The 15,388-nt window shown below is 32.6% G+C and overlaps 1 protein-coding gene across 13 annotated transcripts in view; it reads left to right on the top strand.

Moving 5' to 3' along the window:
• The window catches only part of SLC35B3 (solute carrier family 35 member B3), a 59,968-nt gene that overhangs the window by 27,047 nt on the left and 17,533 nt on the right, over nucleotides 1–15,388 (top strand). For all 13 annotated transcript variants that reach the window (XR_011965898.1, XR_011965899.1, XR_011965896.1 and 10 more), the window contains exons 3-6: nucleotides 1,305–1,426; nucleotides 4,405–4,559; nucleotides 6,903–7,010; nucleotides 10,228–10,325. Coding sequence is in view for 9 of the 13 variants with exons in the window: in XM_072603787.1 (XP_072459888.1) it covers nucleotides 1,305–1,426; nucleotides 4,405–4,559; nucleotides 6,903–7,010; nucleotides 10,228–10,325 (483 nt within the window). In the remaining 4 variants the exon portion in view is untranslated. The remainder of the gene's footprint in view (nucleotides 1–1,304; nucleotides 1,427–4,404; nucleotides 4,560–6,902; nucleotides 7,011–10,227; nucleotides 10,326–15,388) is intronic.

Below are 15,388 nucleotides of genomic sequence, written 5' to 3'. Positions count from 1 at the left end.
ATAAATCAGATAGTTTAGTTACACATAGTGACAGTCATATTTTATTTTGAATGCAAAACCATACTTTTGAGAGCTATGATTTCATTTTATGTCCTCTCATCCAGAAGAAACCAAGACATTTTACAGATTGATGCATACAAAGGAATTAATGGTTCCTTTTCAACAGTAATGCCAAAGGGCACTTTAAAATCTATTTAATATCAGTGGCCATCTAATTCAGTATTTTGTTGCTTTAGTTTTTGTTTTTAAACAAAAAGACTTTAATGCTCTTCTCTGATTTCTGTTTTTTATTTCAAGCATAGTTATTTATTTGTTGAGGATATTTAAAGCAAGGAGTATTCACATTTGCTAAGCTTATTTTCAACAACAAAATCTCATTCTTATAGATTGAGTCATGAGCATACAGATCTCCCAGATCAGACAAATTATGGTAAGATCAGTCTGGTTTGTTAAGAAGTCAGAATTATAGGATTGTTTTAAAGAAAATTCTTTTTAATTTTGTTATAGTAACTGTTTTGATGACAAGAGGAGACCTGTCTAATGAGTAAATTTATTATGTATAAATTAAGTGTTTCTAAAGTGCTTTAATACAGCTTTCTTAAGCTGTTTAAACATCCCCCTTCCAAGGGGAATTATTTATGCTGTTAACTTACTTAGTATACTGATATTTGTAAAAGACATGCCAAATCTCACTCCACATCTAAAATATTTCAGTTCTAAGTTACTGGGACTCAAATCAAAAGATTTTACAAAATGCATGATCAGTAAGATATGTCTTAGCAATAATTGAGTTGAACTCATGTGTCTTTTTAGAGAAGCATCATTATAATAAGTTTGAGCTCACACTTGTATTCTAATAAACTATGCTACCCATTTAATCAGTGTCTTGGGAATGTTGGAATAAGGTAACTTTGATTGTCATTTTGGCGATTCTTTCAGTTGCAGTAATTATATAATATTAACCTTTCAGAGGGAAGAATGAAATGCCAGGGATATTTTTCTTTATAAACCCTTTCCTTCTTTTTGACTGGGGACTTACCTGTGTATCAGCCAATATCAGTTCTATGGAGAGTAGTTTTCTACAGTATTACTACTGTCTTCTGTAGAGTGGTTGTCAGGTTCTGTGTTTGATTAAGCTCAGTCTGACTTATCTGTTTCAGAAGTCTTATAGTCTTATTTATTTGTTGTTGTCATTCATTTTCTTTGAGCTCTGCTTTTTAATATTGCGTCTCGAGTTGCTAGTATTTTAATTTTTTGTGGGTAATCATATTTGAATTTAAATGATTTCATATGTTTCTTGACAGGAGCTGATATTTTCAGTGGAAGGTTTTAAACCCTTTGGCTGGTACCTTACTTTAGTTCAGTTTGGTTTTTACTCCATATTTGGACTAATAGAACTTCAGCTTATTCAGGACAAAAGGAGAAGGTATGGTTTTTTTTCTCTAATTCAATTATGGATGAAATTTTGTTTCCATTAGTCTTCTAAGAATTTTACATATAAGGGTTACATTTGATACCCAAGAATATAAGATAAAATTTTCAAAACAATTATTAGCTTCTTAATAGCAATTGGCTTTAATTACCTGCTTTTCTGTACTTTTTGGACTGTTTCAATTCTGTCATTATTTCACTTTTTAAAATATTTGTTCCTCAAGTAATTCTTATAGAAATTTACTGAGAAATACAAAATTTTGTTGTTGCATACTTCTAATAGGATTTGACTCCTGACTCATTTTGCTTTTTTAAAATAAAATGACAGTCAATAAGTTTCAAATTCGTATATGTTAAGTAGGCATAATCTATTTCAATGAAATTTTGTTTGTGTAAAAGTTTCAGTGAAGTGTGGAATCATAGACTGAAGTCTGTAGTACATAAAACTGCTAATAAAATGATAACGTGGAATATCACTCATTTTTCACAGTGATGATTAAATTATATTTGACAGGGTGTGTTCAAACTACTATTTTCATACTCATAATTTTTTGTTTTTATTTCACACAGCCACCTGGATTAGAAAAAAAATCTTAAAATTCTGTCAAATATTATTTATAAACTATTCCTAAGACATATCACGCTTCTAGCAGTCTCAGATTTGTGAAATAATCTTGGAAGTACGTGTTCTCTGATGTTTTCTGTTATCATATATCCTTATATTTAAATGTATATTTTTAGATTAAGAAGGTTGTAATTCATTTATGTGCCAGTCATTATTGGTGTTTGATAGTCAATACATAGATTCTGCTACTAACATTGATAAAAATATCTAATTTTAAAGTAAAAACAAAACTTTATTACTAATGTAGCTGGATACATCACAGTACTTAATATCAAAAGAACAGCTTTTTTCCTTAGTTTTTTTTCCTTCCAAAATCGTGCATATTTAATTAATTAGCATGGTAGGAAATAGATTTCAGCAATAATTATCAAAATTCTTCAGGCTTCTTGTGTTTATTGTTGGTTCCATATATAAAATTCCCAAGCTGCAATGTATTGTTAAGGGTTCATCTGAAGTTGATGAAGTAGAAACATTACAGATGTATCTGCTAAGAGAGTTGCAAAAATTTTAGCCCTTTTGATTTCCATTGCTGATTTTGTAGAACCTCAAAGTGATGCTTTCTATTTTTATTTATTAATTTTTGCTAAAGAATAAAACAAAATTCTCACAGAGAATTAGAGATACTATTTGAAATATTTTGGAGATGTTTGAAAGCCATTGGTTTCCCAGTTGCTCATAAGATAGAAAGTCACTGGTGCTATTTTATTAAATGAAACATGACATGTAGATGATGAAAGTCTTACTAACTCAAATTTTAACATTTAACTTTCCAAAAGAACTACTGTAGCCAATTTTAGCCTTACAAATGGCATTTTAAGAACTTCAAGACTTAGTTTTCATAACCTTTAAGTATCATCCATTTGGTAGGACTACATTAACCCACAGGTTATGTATTTTAAAATAAGAGTATTTGATTTCATATTTCAAGTACAAGTGAAGAATGTTGGGGAGAGGAATTTGTAAACTAAGTAAACTAATAAATAAATAAACTAGTTTATCAACTAAATAAGTGTAACATTGAATTATAATTTTTCATTAAATGTCTACCCGAGGTATATTTTATGGCTGAAAAATAAGACTATCCAAAATTGGACTTAACATTAAGACACGTACAGCCCCTAAATTACAGCACCTCTCTAGATATTTGTAAAATAAAGATGTGTTATTTCTTAAGTTTTTATTAAAGCTGATGCTGTTCTTTGAACCAAAAATGTTATTTATGGATGTTGCATGCCTTTTGTTTCCTTGTAATTTTCTTATTATTCTCTTTTTGAACTAGTTTATTATTAAGCATTTTGACCAAAGGCTGAAGAGAGAAGCAAGGAAGAGAGGAATTTTTTTTTTTTATGGTTAAATATTTAGTGAAGAAAAGTTTAAAAATATTTTAAGATAGATTTGATGACTATTTTATTTATTCCCCTACCCGAAGCCTCTTTGACCAGTATAATTGAGAACTGACTGTATTTTGTATTATATTTTCAGCCTAGTTACCTTATAAGTGTCATTGCTCAACATATGATCACGTGTCCTTTAATAAAGGAAATCTGTAAAATCAATATAGACTTTGTAAAAGTTTCAACTAAAACATCTTCCCAAGAATTAAGAATTTATGAAAGTAAATGAAATCAATAAACAACTTGGCTGGCATATACTTTTATTTTCTGGATGCTGTTTACCAAAGATAAAGCACATTAAAAATGTATAAGTTAAAGATGTTGAATTAGATAGTTTAGTTATCCTGATATAAACTTGGGGTTTTGATTTTCTAATTCTGTATTTATCAGTTCTTGGCAAAAATGTACTCTGAACCTACACTAGACTATATATATCTATAGTAAGCCCATTTGAAGTTTAAAAGTAAAATACTAGATTGGTTATTTGGCATTTTATGAACCACCCCACAACAAAAGAAATTTTAGTGAGTTAGGTAATTTTTTCCTGCATTTTGTCACACTTCATATATATATGTAAACAAAAGTATTATGTCTTGAAGAATATAACTTAAGGCATATCTATACCTTCATTGAAAAAGCAAATTAATTTTTATATTTTGTTTTTACAAAACCCTCTTCATAAGCAATTTTTCACAAATGTTTCATAATTTTAAAATGAAAATCAAATTTATTATTTTTCCAACATATTTCCATAAAGTGATTCAAAGATACAAGGGTCATAATTTTAAGCTTTAAAAAATATGCCCTGGCTTAATAAATGATACTTTTTAGCAATGCTTAGCAAAAATTAGAAAATTATTTACTAAATCATTTCCCTTTTGTGAACACATCTTGAGTTGTCTCATTATTAATTTCATCCCCAATCTTCATTTTAATGTTAATTGTGTTTCACAGGATACCAGGAAAAACTTATACGATAATAGCTTTTCTAACCGTGGGTACTATGGGTTTGTCAAACACTTCCCTAGGCTACCTGAATTACCCCACCCAAGTCATCTTCAAGTGCTGCAAATTGATTCCGGTTATGCTCGGAGGAGTTTTTATTCAAGGTAGTGATTGATTTTTAATATTCCTTAGAGCTAATTAAAGATTGTCCATTAGAGTTTTTTTTAAATAGTACCTGACATTAAAAAAAGCATTTAGCTTCCATTAAAACATGGTAAATGTTCGTTTTCAATTTTTAAATTATAACTGCTATATTACAAAAAGAGCATAATTATCAAAACAAAGTGACAATTATGTTCCTCGTTCCCTGAAGTATTTGACATACCTCTCAAACCTGGGTGCAGGCAGTTCAAGTATCAGGATTTTTCCTAAATTTAGAAAACTTTTTGGTGTTATGTTTTTTTTATTAAATTATTTGAGTGAATTCATATTCATCCTTATTCTTGAATTTTAGTTTTTCTTGATTATGTGTAAAACAGTCTGATAAGGAAAACCAGTTACCAAATGAATAAGAATTGTTCAGAATTGAAATTTAGAAGAATGCTTTCACTTGTTCTTTAATTATTCCCTTTTGTTCCTAAATTGTGTACAATTTATAAAAATACAATGTTATATTTTTTACATTATTAAAAGTTGGTATTAAAAAGAGGAGACATTAGTAGAGCCCTCTATTCTTTCAGTTAAAGGAGAATAAATGTAGCCAAAAGAATTTTATCTGTCCTGATGGTGTGGGGAAGTACATCAATATACAAAATATATCCCTTTTTCCTTTTGGAATTCACCATATTTCAAAAAAACAGTGAATTTAACAATTATTTATCCTATCCTATTCTCCCCATCAGTCCACTCTCATTAGTGCCCCCTCTTCAGTGCTGGAAATGGACAAGGTGTGACACTTGAGTAAAGAATTAACCCAAATAAAGCTGTTCTTTCCCTAAGCTTGTTTTTTGACTCATTCTAGTCCCTATAGAACTATATGTGGAAATAAGAGTTAATAAAGGAAGTATTAGTGCTAAGAAATTTAAGGCACTATTTGTTTCAGATAAAATATTCTAAGAACAATCTACCTTAAGATAATTAGGTGTTAAGTAAACTTTTTATAAAGGTTTACTTTTTACATATTATTTTTGCTTCTGGAAAAAGAATTTATGATTAAAAATATATAAGTAGCCACATTGCTACTAATGTTTTATCCCAAAATACTGAGACATAAATAATAAAACATTTGGCTTTATGTTCACACTGTAGCATAGCAGTTTCTTATCCTCCTGAGTGTTAATAATCTAATTTCACATAGTACTCTGTTTTGCAACTCTCTAATAAACTTTTCTTGTAATGTTGAATATGATAATTATCCATATTGGTGTCTAACTCCTATTAGACAGTTAACTTCTTGAAGGTAAGGATTATATTTTGTCTAAATTTTCTGTCCTCCCAGAAGCCAGCACAGTGCTTTCTTTATAAGCAGTATGTGGTTAATAAATGTTTGTTGATTGATTAAATGTGGTAAAACCATTAATACTCAATGTCTTTGTCAGTGTCCAAACTCAAATTTAATTTCCCTACCTAACACCTCAGTGTTAGTATGTAGATGTTAAAGTATAGGTAATGTTTGAGTAATATTTTTAAGATCATGTTAATAAATACATCATGCAGCTATATCACATATAGTTGGAAGCTCAGTGACTCTAGGATTTTAATGTTTTAGCGGCCATACCACCCTAAATCATCACTCCAGTAATCTCTGGAATTGACTACCTGGAAGAATCATATAAGCATGTATGTATATGTATTGTTTTCTTCAGAGTTCAGAAATCATTGCACTTAATAGTAACGTGCCCCCTTTAAGGTCATTGAAAATTCTTTTCTTCCATCTACTAGATTGCAGACTTGAGGAAAAGAGCTGTGTCTTATTTATTCTCAACAGAGAATCACAGAATTTCAGTGTTAGAAAGGGACTTTGGTGGTCATTGGGTGACTGCCCAAGATCACATACTTTGTAGTGACCAAATTTGAACTATAAACCAGGTCTTAGTCTTTGAATCTGAAATTTGAAATTTGAATTTGGAAAATGGATATCTGCTATATTTTATACAGTATAGTATTTCATGCACTTGTATTCCATTCCAACCTTTCCAGGTCTTTATATACATTTTTTTTTAAGTTGCTGCAGCAAATACAATTCATCAATTAGTAGTTAACCCTCTGCTGATAAATATCTGTGAACTTAGTTAGGGTGGGCCTTGATGACAGAAATACATGCTGCTCAGCCCCCTTCGTAAGGGCCTGCCAGAGCTTATGTTCCATTGACATAGCCTTGAAGATCCATGATAGTATATCAAAGGATTTATGTGAAAGACTTTATTGAGTTCAAAGCACAAAACTATATTAAGCATATATGCCTAAAATGGGACTGTCTGATATCTATGAACTCTTGTTCCATATAGGAAAGCGTTACAATATTGCAGATGTGTCTGCTGCAGTGTGTATGAGTCTTGGCCTAATATGGTTTACTCTAGCTGACAGCACAGTTGCACCAAATTTCAATTTGACAGGTAAGAAACTCTTTGTATTCTTGTATTTCATTATCATTTTTGCCTTTGCTTAACAGTTATTTAAATTTTATAAGAAATTTGGATGATGGTCAGGTAGAGGGCCAGAACAATAATTCACATGATTCTGATATAAGCTTGTCGTATGCTCTGTATTAAAGAATTAGATTACAAAGGTCATTGGAAATAATGTAATTGTTTCAGTGGCCTTTGGATTCTGACCTCTTGTGAACCACAGTTTTGCCCCACGTTCATAATTATAGTTGACTCTCCTATAGAACTTTAAAGTTTGCAGATTGTTTTATATGCATGATCTCATTTGAACTGAACAAGAACCCTACAAGGGTAAAGTAGTTACCAAAGCAGACATTATCATCTCCACTGTACAGAGGACAAAGATGGAGCTCAGGGAACTTAAGTGACTTGACCATGGTCACTTAGCTACTAAGATTCAAACTGAGGTCATTCAGACTCCTTTCCAACATCAATGCAGTACAACCTGCTGCCTTTCTAATTTTAGGTCATAATCCCATAATTATTGCTTATATATTAAATTACTTTTTAAGTTTTGTGTGTTTCCATGTGTGTATGTATGTATATATGTATGTTTATGTGTGTGTATATATGTATACATATACATATATACTTTGGGGATAACTGGAAACAAATACACACAAACTGTTAATAGTATGAACTTCCTTTGCCCTCTTGATTTAATAAAAATTTTTTAAATGTATACATTGTCAAGGACAAATGTATTTACATCCTACTAGTTTGCCTAAGAAAGAGAATATAATCTTTAAGATTAAATAGAATGAAAATTCCTTGGTGTCTCATACATATGATGATAAAACCCAAATGAATTTAGTATTTTCATTGGATGAACAATTTTTCCCTTATCATGCTATATAGAATTCTGTAAATTAGGTTTATAATTTCTTAAGAAGAATTGGGATAAATGTTATTGTATATTTAGAAATAAATAGGCATTCTAAAATGATTCCAAAATCCCATTCATGTTTTAAGAATATTATAAAAGAATTAAAATATTATTCTGGATTAATTTTCGTATTTATTCTATTTTCTTGCTTTTAAAGGAAAGTATTGAATTTTAGACTTTTACTAACAGAGTGTAGGAAACATTTTTCCTTTAAGTGCCCCTACATTAGCCTCAAAAAAGATATGCCTGACAGAAATAGGAATTCACAACTAAGTTTGCTCCTGGAATTCCAGGAGAAAAAGGATCAATCCATAGTCTAAAATAAATAAAATTTAATTTCAAAGGAATAACAATATAGGCATAAACTTTAATGGGACAACAATTAAAAAGTATTTTATTTAGGTTACTTCTAATTATTTACATCAACTTCATTATCTTTTTTTAAAATCAGTATTCAAAGTCTCTTGGCTGACTAGATTGCTTGCTTGTCTTGGCAACAAAAATGGGTTACACAAATGGATATGTTGCCCATTTAGGATCATAGCGTATAGACACCGAATAGTCAAAAATAATATTGTATGTCCCCAGGAACTAAAGCCCCAGCACTTGCCTGCTTTAAATTTCTGTGCTTAGGAGTGGAATTAAGTCCTTTGCAAGGAGACTTCTGGTCATGTTACTCTGTTCTAAAAATTTAATTGGCTCTATGTTGCCTACTGAGTAAAGCTAAAACTCTTTAACCCAGTTTTCAAGTCGCTGTTCTCATGCTTCTACTACTGCTGCTTCTTATACCTGGAATGTCCCCCTTTTCTCCCCTGTTGAAATCCTACACATCCTTTCAAATGCAAACCAAATGCCATACTCTGTCCCCTAGTCAGTATGGATCATTTTGCCATTGGACCTCCATCCTTTTTTTTTTAAATTTCTCTCTTAATGCATGGAGCAATGTATCCTTTTGTATTGTAATTCTGTGTGTGTGTGTGTGTGTGTGTGTGTGTGTGTATCATTTTCCCCCACTAAACTGTAAGTTCCATTAGGGTAGATCTCTTATATTAATTGAAATTTGTTTCTTCCTCAATTTCTACCTAGCACAGGGCTTTCCATAAAGTAGTCACTTAACTTCAGAGACTTTAGGTTTTGATTCTACTACAGTTTTTAGAAAAGGAAGTTATTGTTAGGGGTGTGCTGTTGCTTTGAAGTTCCGTTTACAAGAGGTGCCTTCCCTCTTTGTCTGTTCTCAGTGAAACAATTTCCTTACAGGGAAACAAAATCATCATCGTTTAAAACATGTACAAAGCCATTCATTCTGTTTAGAGGCCACTGTTAGTGCTATGGGGCTATTGCAGAGTGAGGAGAAGCCTAGCTCATATCACGTAGAAGTATTCAGTCTGCATACAGATGCCCGCTCAAGAGGAACACACCCCAAAATGTTTCCAAGACAGTAAGTCTATATTAGTGTATTAAATAATATCATTATTTCAACAACAGGGATGGAGACTGACCTTGTGCTTTCACTCCCTGATATAAGGGCTTTCAGTGAGGAGCTCCCTGTAAGTGCAGGCTAGAATATCTCCTCTGCAGCTTAAAGCAGATCTTAACCTTCCTTTGTCATGGATCCTTTTGGCAGTCTGGTGAAACCCTTCTCAAAATAGCATTTTTAAATGTATAAAATGAAATGTATAGGATTATAAAGGAAACTAACAATATAAAAACATGGTTATCAAAATAAACATATTTTTAAACAAGTTCACAGACCACAAATTAGGAAGTCTTAGAGAATTGCCTAGGCAGCACTAAGTTAAGTGACCAGTGTCTTACAACCAGTATGATTCATAGGTTAGACTCAAACCCAGGTCTTAACTGGCTCAAGAACAGCCCACTTATCTACTATGCTTTGCTGCTTATTCTTTTAAAAATAGAGCTTAATCCTTCAAATAATGTTGTCAATTTAGGAAGCCAGATACATAAGAAAAATCTTATCATTGCTTGAATCATTTTTGTTATAAATTCTTTTAAATGTCATCATTATTCAAGCCAAAAGATATGATTTTAGGTCCAATATAAGATAGGCTTTTTAGTAAGGAGATTAGTCTTTTTGTGTGGCTGTTAAACTGGATGTAAAGGAAATTTTACATGAGATTTAAATGGACATGGCATGGCAAGACTATTCTCTCTTTATGTGAGATTTCAAATTTAAGGACAAGTTTTAAAACCTGAATACTTTATTGTGTTTCTTATATTGAAGTAAGGAGACTTTTCTGTTCATCTTTTACTTTCTGGAAGGTGTGGTCCTTATCTCCCTGGCCCTCTGTGCAGATGCTGTTATAGGAAATGTACAGGAAAAAGCTATGAAGATGCACAATGCTTCAAATTCAGAAATGGTAAGTTTGAACTCAAACTGTTGTATTTTCAAATTTAAAAAGTCAGATGTAAGAATGTACCTTGGTTTATGTAGTAACTGTCTTACTGAAAAGTTCTTGGTGAATTTTGTTTTTACTAGATCAGATCACTTTAAATCCACTGGGAAACTAACCATTTTAAAGGAACTCTGATAAGTCTTTTTGTTAAGAAAAAAAATGCTGTGTAAATAGTCTACCCCTGTTTAGTTTATCTTATTGGAAATATATTTATTACATTGTCTTTAAAACTCCTAAAGTCTGTAAATGTTTCTCTTTGAAAGATGTTTGGATTTATAATTACAATTGTTTTTACTCCTAAAACATAGTATTTTTTTTTATTTTTTATAGCTTGAAAAAGAAAATTGATATATGTGCTTACACCATCATGTAAGTGAAAGGCAGTATGCTTTGTGGTTAGATTGCTAGACTAGATCTCCAAACACTTGAATCCTGTTTTCCTGATCCATCATTAAGCTTCTTTGTGTATATTTGGATATGATATTGGAGCTCCTTTCGTTTGTCTTTCATAGCTGGAAATGTTAGATGATAATTCTGTAGCCTCATAAGCTTACAAGGTAGTTATGAAATTATATATCTCAGAAGTAAAGAATAATCATCTAAACATAAATGACAATTAGAAGGAATACTTTGGTTTTTTAAGACTGGACATTATTATTGTTGTTATCCCCTAGTGTTCAACAGAAATCCTAGGATGAGGATCATGGGGGTTTACCAATAGAAAGAGATCTTATGTATCTCTTTTAATTTCAGATGGCCTCCTTTTGCAGTACTGGGATTCCAGTTTAGAAGCAGGGAATCTACATCATCTTTGCTCTCTTTGAAAGTCATAGAGAAGACCTTCTTTCTGCCCCCTGTCTTATAAAGCTACATTTAAACTTTATAAATATTTATACCAGGGGGGAGAGATTTAATGTATATAATTTGTAACTTTTAACCAAACTACCACTGAATATTTTTTAATTGAAATGTGACTGGAAGAATATATATTTGGGAGGGCAGGGAAGGAAGAAGCAAATGTTTGCAAACTACATACATACATACATACACATATAAAATGTTAAGACTGGTGTAAATGAATCTTGATGAACAAATAGTCAGAAGAAGGAAGTCATTCCCAAGTTAAGTAACCCAGATCTTCCAATTGTAAACAAATTTAGTCTCAGAAACCAGGCAATTAATTGTGTGAAATCTTATGTTAGGACTAAATCCTGTAGTATACCAATTGTACTGTATCATGTAAAAATGAACCAATAAGTATAAAGATATTGTTGGTTAAAAATAATTGTATTTGCTCAAGTATAAATTAAACACTTGCTTCCTGAGTTAACGGAAATTTCTGAAAAAAGGCAATAACTGCTGGGAGATTGGGAAAGGCCAGTTAGGATGTGGCAGTAGAGCTGTACTTTAAAGCAAATAAGGGGTTTTTAAAGACAAAGGTGAGGAGGGAGTTTATCTAGCTGTGGGGCATTTCAGCCATGCTAAAGGATGAAGAGATGAAATGGAAAGTCATATCTAAAGAAAAGTAAGACAGCCAAGTTTTTTGTACAAAGAAGTACATGATGGGGAAGGATTTATAAAATGGTTGGAAAAGTAGGTTCAAACAAAGTTATGAAGGGTTTTAAATGCGTAAGATAAAAACTTTGGTCCTAGAGGCAATAAGCAGCCATTGGAGCTTATTAAGCTGGTGAGTGACTTGTTCAGGTGTGTATTTTGGAAATATTACTTTGGTAGTTATGTGAAAGATGGATTAGAGATGAAAGAGGTGAGACAAGGAGATCAATTAGAAGGTTATTGCAGTAGTCCAGGCAAGAAGTGGTGGTGGTGTTGATAATGATGATGACAACTGATACTTGTATAGTACCTACTCTCTGCCAGGAATTGTAGGGGAGTGGCTATGTAAAAAGAGAGAGTTGACATATTCAAGATATGTCATGGGAGTACAAGCAAATAGATTTGGCAACCACCTTATTGAGGGGAGGAGAGGAAGGAGGAGGTGTTGAGAATGACCCAATGGTCATGAGTATATATGTATTAGAAATTAGAAATTAGGAAGAAAGGTAGACTTGGAAGATAGAAATAATGGATTAACTTTTAGACAGTCAGTTTAAGATACCTGTAGGATATCCAGTGAAAATATTCAATAGGTAATTGGCAGTTGGTGATGTGAGATTGGGGTCTGGTACATAGGTCTGAATCTATTGGACATAATGAGGTCACCAAGAGAGGAGTGTTAAAGAGAAGAGGGCCTAGAACAGAGCCTTGGGGTCATGTCCACAGTTGAATGTGACATAAATGATGGTCCTGAAAAGGAGTCTGAGGACAAATCAGACAAGTAAAAGGAAAACCCAGGAAGAGCAGTGTCATAAAAAGCCAAAGAGGCAGAAGTCTCTCATAGGAGAGCTTGGTCAACTTTATCAGATACTGAGGATTAAAAAAAATGCCATTGGATTTGTCGACTAGCAGATCTTTGGTAACTTTGGAAAGATATTAAGTTGAGTGATGAGGTCAGAAGCCAAACATCAAGGAGTTGAGAAATGAGTGATTGAAGAGGAAGTAGAAACAAGTATAGACAGATTTTTGCAGCCATTTAGTTGAGAAAAGGAGGAGAGATATAGGATGATAACTTGCAGATATAGATGTCTGGTTAAATGAAGGTTTTGTTAAGGATGGGGAGATCTGGTTGCGTTTGTAGGTAGTAGGGAATGAGCTAGTCAATAGGAAGTGATTAGAGAGATTGGAGAGACAGGGAAGAAAGGCATTTCTACCAGAAGAAATAGAATGGGAGAAGATCTAGGGGAAATCAGCTCTAAAGGGAAGAAAGACTACCTCTTCAACAAATATTAAAGGAGGAAAGGGGGAGGAGGGTGATGTCAAGAGGTACTGAGATATAGAGTAAGCTCACACAGAAAATGGCCTCCATTGTCTCAGTAAAGTATGAGGGAAAGTCTTCAGCTGAGAGGGTCAGAGAGGGGGTAATGAGGGAAATATCAGGAGAACAGAAGAGAAGATTTGGAATAGCGACTATGAAGAGTGGGAGAGAGAATCAGGGTGGAAGCAAAAGATTGCTTTGCAGCAGTGAGGGCCCAATTGAGGCCTTCATGACTCATTTGGCTCAGTTGTGTGACCTCTTCTGGCACTGTTTGCCAGTGTGTGACTACATGGATGTTTCTAAAGAGCAGAATTTTTTTTTTTTGTCTTGCACAAGCTCAAAGCATTCAAAAGAACTTCACTTGTAACATTCTTTATGTAGAAGAGTTCTTTTCTGATTTTATTGAAAACTATATTAAATGTTATTAAAACCTGATTTACAATTTCCATTTGAGGGTATTCAGATATTTTAAGTATTATGCCCCTTATTTCACATACATAGGACCAACATAATAATAAGAAGAAAAATCCCAAATAACCTTTTATCAATCTGGGTAACTCAAAAAAATATATAGTAGAAAAGATTTTTTTCAGGACAGTATTCTGAAGAATAGTAACAGAAGGTAACTAAGTACAGAGATACAAGTGGTTAGTATAAGATATGGTCTCAAGGTACAGCATAGAATGGGCCTGTTTCTATACAAAATGGAAAATTATAATGGATTTTTATTTTGATAAAAATTCATCTATATACAAATGGTAACAGAAACATAGTCATTAAAATTTTAGCTAATCAGAGTTAGTAGCTTTTTCTTAGTACTGAACTGAATTGGGTGATTAAGCTCATTAGAAATTACTTTAGAAAATAATCAGAGCTTGTAAAATTAAGTGCTTTATCATAATGAGCAATATGGGATTTCAAAAGCTGAACAAAGCCCAGAAGCTCTTCATAGTTTTCTAGTGAACAGTCACCAGCTTTTACAGTCTCCATGTTCTCCAAGTACCTGGAGAGATATAGATACAAAGATTAAAGCATTTGCTATCCTGTTAACATATTTCAGGACCAAAAAGAAAATAAAGTACAAATTGTCTTAGCATTGAGCATCACTAATAATTGAGAATATTAGTAATTAAGAAAGCATCTAGAAATCCTAGAGCAGAAGAATGAAATGATTTTAAATAAATGATAGGTTCAGTAGGAGTTTTAATTAATATTGGCCAGAAAACAAAATAATGACCAAATTCATTAATGGGAGCCAGAGAATAAACACATTAAATGAGATTCTTCTGGTAGATTTTGAAGGCATCATAAATTAGTTAAGTACAGTATGGAACAACCCCCAGTAACCTCCAGAGTGTTGACAGAATTAAAATAAATTTATTTGCAAGTAACAACCATAACCCTTTAACCAACTTACATAATTAATTGATTAATTGATTTTGAGTATTATTGTGAAAGATAATAAGTAAGTCAGTCAACTAACGTTATTAAATGTCTACCATGTGCCAGGCACTATGCTTAGCATTGGGGATAAAAAGAAAGGCAAAAACAAAAACATAAAAACAAACCCTGCTCTTAAGAAGCTTACAATCTAGTCTAATGGGTGAGACAACATGCAAACTGGGTACAGATAAGATATATAGGATAAACTGGGGGTAATCTCAGAGGGAGGACCCTAAGATTAAGGAGGAAATTAGAATTTAGCTAAGGCATGCAGAATCAAGTGAAGTTAAGAGATGGAGAAGAGGAGGCAGTGTTTCAGGCCTGGGGTCAGCCAGCAAAAACAACAAGGAGCCTAGTGTCACTGGATCACAGAAAGTGTGTAGAAGTGGGGGAGTAAAGTGTAAGAAGACCAGAAAGGTGGGAATAGGTCAGTTTATATAGGGCTTTAAAAACCAAACAGAACTTTTTATATTGGATCCCAGAAGACCACTGGAGTTTATTGAATAGATGGGTGATACGGTCAGACTTAATTTTAGAGAGAATGTTTTAACAGCTGAGTGAAGGATGAACTGAAATATGGTAAGGTGAGGCAGGAAGACCACCAGGTTATTGCAGTAGTCTAGCACTGGGATGATGAGGGCACAAGGCTGGTAACAATGTCAGGCGATGAGAAGAGGCTTTATAGGAGAGATACTACAAAGGTACACATGAC

Source organism: Notamacropus eugenii, chromosome 4, assembly GCF_028372415.1.
Source record: "Notamacropus eugenii isolate mMacEug1 chromosome 4, mMacEug1.pri_v2, whole genome shotgun sequence".
Taxonomy (NCBI): Eukaryota; Metazoa; Chordata; class Mammalia; order Diprotodontia; family Macropodidae; genus Notamacropus; species Notamacropus eugenii.
The sequence above is the reverse complement of the archived record's forward strand: the minus strand, read 5'-3'. Positions and strand labels throughout refer to the sequence as shown.